The sequence below is a fragment of the Arachis duranensis genome, chromosome 9, assembly GCF_000817695.3.
Source record: "Arachis duranensis cultivar V14167 chromosome 9, aradu.V14167.gnm2.J7QH, whole genome shotgun sequence".
Taxonomy (NCBI): Eukaryota; Viridiplantae; Streptophyta; class Magnoliopsida; order Fabales; family Fabaceae; genus Arachis; species Arachis duranensis.
This window is the reverse complement of record NC_029780.3, coordinates 97,888,598-97,893,482: the sequence shown is the minus strand read 5'-3', so window position 1 is coordinate 97,893,482 and position 4,885 is coordinate 97,888,598. Positions and strand designations below refer to the sequence as shown.

At 30.9% G+C, this 4,885-nt stretch overlaps 1 protein-coding gene across 1 annotated transcript; it reads left to right on the top strand.

Moving 5' to 3' along the window:
* Positions 1–400: 400 nt before the first annotated feature.
* Positions 401–2,843, top strand: LOC107466359 (CASP-like protein 5B3). The gene is made up of 3 exons (XM_016085337.3): positions 401–991; positions 2,115–2,247; positions 2,354–2,843. Exons 1-3 carry the CDS (start codon positions 861–863, stop codon positions 2,546–2,548), a joined length of 459 nt encoding a protein of 152 aa, XP_015940823.1. The 5' UTR covers positions 401–860; the 3' UTR covers positions 2,549–2,843.
* Positions 2,844–4,885: the final 2,042 nt, after the last annotated feature.

Here is a 4,885-nt window from a genome sequence, read left to right as displayed (position 1 = left end):
TCTCCAAATTTTATACCATTAAAAATACCAATAATAACTAATTGATAGTTACAAATCACAAAACTCCTCTTTAAACAATGTTGTTTGATTTCTCATAGTTTTTGTCAAATTAAAAATAAAAGTAAGAAATCACCCAAAATAGGAAACGTTAAATACATTAAGTTAATTTTGGTGGGCTTGGTTGACAATGGTTAATGTAGCCATCAAGAATAGCTTAAAATAATGGTATCAAGTACGAAATGATGTGAAAGTAAGGCTGCATTTGAATGAATGTAGGGAGCTTGGTCCACAAACTTCCATGGACTAACATGCACGCCATTTTGGAACACGTGGTGCCTTTGGGGTCACTCACCAGTCACCATTCACTGTGTCACAAAACTGAAAAACAAAGGAAGGTGACATAATCTTGATTAGCATGCATTTGCAAGCAACCTTTGTTGTTCTATTGAGTCACACCATTAACTATTGCTAATTGCTAAACAAACCTTAACGCATACACCTTTTAATGTAAATGCCCCCTTTTTTTTTTAAGAATTATTATTTTCTCCTTGATACACTTTTTTTTCATTCTCCTTTGCTGGTTTTGATCTTCTAACCCCAGATTCCATTTCCCTTTATTATCCCCAAATTTGTAACCTTTTTCTCTCTGGGTCTTCATTTCGTGGCATTGTTTTTATGTTTTTCTTGTGTTCTTGGAGTTGTTAGTTGTTGACGTTGATGGTCTTTGCGTTCTTTCCAAGGTGATGTTTTTGTTTTTTCTGCAATTCTGGCCCAAATCTGAAGATGCTTATTATTCTTCATCTTTAGCTTCCGATTATTAGGAATTTCAGAATATCCTTGTGATTTGGATAGAGAAAAAGATGAAGAATTTTCCAGGGACACCAGGCACTTTACTTGGTTTGGCTCTGAGGATGTCACAGTTCATCTTTGCTGCTGGGTCAATTGCGGCCATGGCCACCACACCCAGTTTCTTTAATTTCACTGCCTTTTGGTAATTCAAGATGTTTCTTTTTCTTTTCTTGAAATTTCTCATGCATTTGTATCTCTCTTGCTGTGATTTGCTACTGGATTGTTCATAATCTTAAGACACATTGACACTGGTCTTATTTTATCCAACTGTTTGTTATGTTTTGAGTTCCATATATTCATGTATGCATGTGTGAAATCAGTCTTAAACATGTTTTAGATACAATAGATGTGAATGATAGTTTTGACCTGTTTTATCAAACAAACAAATAAATTCTTTTAGAAAAGATTGCAGTTTTGACCGGCCTGAATTCAATGCATCTCTAGTTTGTTAACATAGATTTTCATAAGAATTAAGTAAAGAAAAAACTCTGATTAGAAGGAAGGATTCAAAAGGATATTCATTCATGGCTGCAAAGAAGAATTCAGAATTGTACATTAATTGTTGAAAGTATTTCTTTCTTAAATCACTCCTAACTAAGAAGTGGAAATCATGTCTGTTATGTTGATTGGTGCACATGTTTATACCAAAACAAATCTTGATGTTTGAACTTTGAACTATTTCCGTGTGACCACTTACTCAACCACAATATGTTACATAAATGTTTCAGGACCTCTTCATGTTACATCTGATTCTTACGTTAGGTCCGGTTCTCTGTCCGCCTTGTTAACACTTACATAAGCTGAGTTTATGAGTTTGTTTGAAACACTAAAGCTGAACAATCGAAACTATGTATCCGTTTTGTTGCAACAAATTACTCAGTATTGGCAATTAATTTGGTCAAATTCTTCAGTGGACAAGTTCACTATGATCCTACCTTTTTTTCTGTAGCTATCCCGTGTGCAAAGGCATTTTTTTAAATGTTACTTTTATGTATATCATTACAACTTAGAATTATGATCATGAAGCTGCAACTAAATTTTAAGCTCTGCTTCTTAAATTAGTGTATGCTTAAATGAAAATACCTGTGACATTTGGTACTCTATGCACTGGATGATTGAACTGAAAATGGAATTTTGTTCAAAATGAACTCAGATGAGATGATTAAAAATCTCATGAAATATGTTACTATGAACATGGTAGTAAAAGAAAGAAATTTAGTCACCTTGGTCATTTATGCCCACGGTCTTTTTTGTTGATTTTGCAGTTACTTGATAGCTTCAATGGGATTACAATTCATTTGGAGTTTTGTGCTTGCTTCAATGGATGCCTATGCATTAGCAAGGAACAAGGTCCTTCACAACCCTGTGTTGGTTAGCCTCTTGGTAGTTGGAGATTGGGTTAGCTTCTCCAATAAACCTTCACACTCTTCCTAATATATTTTCTACATAAAACTCAAGACCTCTGATTTATCTATAACAAAGTGTAATTGACTACTATCAACAGGTAACGGCGATTCTATCTCTGGCTGCTGCGTCGTCCTCGGCAGGTATCACAGTTTTGTACTTTCATGACCTCGGACACTGCCAGTTCAGAGAGGAATGCCAGAAGTATCAGATTTCGGTCGCATTAGCCTACTTGGGCTGGATACCCATTTCCATATCATCACTTATTATGCTTTGGCTATTAGCTGCAGGATAGCACATTCCATATTCTATAGCATTCATAATTCATCAACTTGTGAAAAATTTTCTTTCAAAAATGTCAATAGGAAAGGAAATAGTGTAGAGTATAGCTTTTACAACCATTTTTAAATTCCATTTCTTCATTTTCAACTGGATTTGGGATTGAATAGAAAGAGAAAAAAGAATGTTTGTGTGATTTGGCTGCTCAAAGAGTGTACTAACCACTAAAAATGTGTTTGGTAACTGGTAAATATTTTAGAATAGAAATATAAAGACATTGAGAAAAAGATAAAATAGAAAAATTGTGTCTATTTGCATTTTCTCCAAGTTTTCGGAGTATAAAAATTTGGACAAATTTACCAACGCAAAGTTGGCACATATGATTGAGAATGTGTATCCCTCTATTAATTAAAGTTTAGGATTTAGAGTGTTTTGTTTTTTTGGTTTTTTAAATAGTAAGTTAATTTTCAGAAAGCATTGTACTTCTTTTTCTTGCTAAAGCATATTAGTATTCGCTGAAAATATTCTAGTCCTAGACCAAAATAAAATAAAATAATCAAATGGGATGGATTTAGGCCCACAGTAAAAAGATTGATTAATGATCAAATTAGTTTATAAAAGATGTGGGTGGTTCTCAAAATTCGTCTTTGAAAAATTTTATTAATAAAATTAGTTATTTAAAATTTACAAATTAATCATGTTTGTTCTTTCGCCGTTCCATTAACAGTTTTTACCAACGATTGATGATATAGAATGTTAATTGATAGTATATATAATATTTAGCATGTCTAATTAGACACTTGATAAATATGTTTATAAAAATATATCAATTTAGTCCTTAAATTATATCTGGATTAGAGTTTATCTAATTGAAAAAAGTGACTAAATTGATAGATTTTCATAAATATATCTTGTCAACATCAAATTAGACATGTCAGGTATCATGTATATTGTCAGTTAACATTTTACATTATCAATCGTTAGCAGAAATTGTTAATAGAGTGACAGAAGGACAAATGTAAATAATTTATAATTTTTGAAAGAATAATTTGATTAATAAAATCGCCAAAGTTGAATTAGACATGTGAGGTATCGTGTATGTTGTCAGTGAATATTCCACATTATCAATTTTTTTATCAAAATTGTTAATGGAATGAAGTGACGGAAGGACAAATGTGATTAATTTATAATTTTTGAAGGACTAATTTGATTAATAAAATCTTTTTGAAAAGAATTTAGAGAACAATCTATTTTTTAGGGATTAATTTAGCCATTAATTTGCAAAAAAATTTTGTTTGATTCTATAACTTTTTTTATAAGAATTCATTATTTTTTGTTATCACTTTTAGTCATAAATTTAATTTTTTTAGTTTAGTAATTCAATAATATATTTTATTCTATATTTTTAAATATTGATGACTAACTGTTGGTAAAAAACAATAAATTCTGATAGCCTTCTAACCTTCGGAGGTGTTTTTTTCTCTAATCTTACCTTACAAGCATTTGTTAGATGATTGAAAGTTGAAGCCGAAAAGAGCTCATGAATGTCTCCATGATCATTTTCGTTGATCAGTTGATCAATCATTTTCTCTAAGATATGAGCATAGTATCTTTATGCCTAGTATATTTAAGGACAAACCAGAAGCATTATACCAATTGAAGGAATTGGTTCAAGGTATATCAGATAGTGATATGATTCCAGAATCTGATGTTGCTTAAAACAGCTCACATGATTTTGTGAGGTGTAGATTGTATAACACTAAAAAAACGTGTCTCATGTACATAAGATTACAAGTAATTGAATGTCGTGACATTTTATGTTTGAGAAACAGAAAAGACAAACCAAGAGTTTGTAATATTCGCTAGATTTCAGGAGAGGTTAATAAGAAGTTAGTGGTTTTTTTTTTTGTTGGAGTCCTTATCAAGAAAGAACTTCTTAATTAAAGGTTCTGTGATATGACGGCTTAGTAAGAAACTAAGAATCGCATAAATTCTGAGAATTTTGTTGAATAATGTAAATGCATGCAATGCATAAACTTATTATGCAGCTGATTTTATATATGCGCATGGCCTTTTTGATTATTCGTTTAATCACAAAAAGTTGACTAGACATGACATTTTTTAAAATAATAATAATTAAAAAACAAATCCATGAGAAATTCTGTCCCAGGAATAAATTCAATGCTCTCTAAGATATTAAAAAAGAAGAAAAGAAAACCGTACATAGTACATAACATAACATAAATAAAAAAAATTTAAGATGAACAAATCTTTATATTAATAAAGTTTTGATATATTCGTTTTTAAAAAAAAAAAGTTTACGTACCTTCTTTTTCCTTATTTTTCTTGTGTT

What these genes read in the sequence shown, in the direction of transcription:
- LOC107466359 (XM_016085337.3), top strand. Translation starts at nt 861, where the DNA reads ATGAAGAATTTTCCAGGGACACCAGGCACTTTACTTGGTTTGGCTCTG. An exon ending in TTTAATTTCACTGCCTTTTG is followed by an intron (nt 992 to 2,114) that starts GTAATTCAAGAT and finishes TTGATTTTGCAG; the next exon opens with TTACTTGATAGCTTCAATGG. An exon ending in TCTTGGTAGTTGGAGATTGG is followed by an intron (nt 2,248 to 2,353) that starts GTTAGCTTCTCC and finishes TACTATCAACAG; the next exon opens with GTAACGGCGATTCTATCTCT.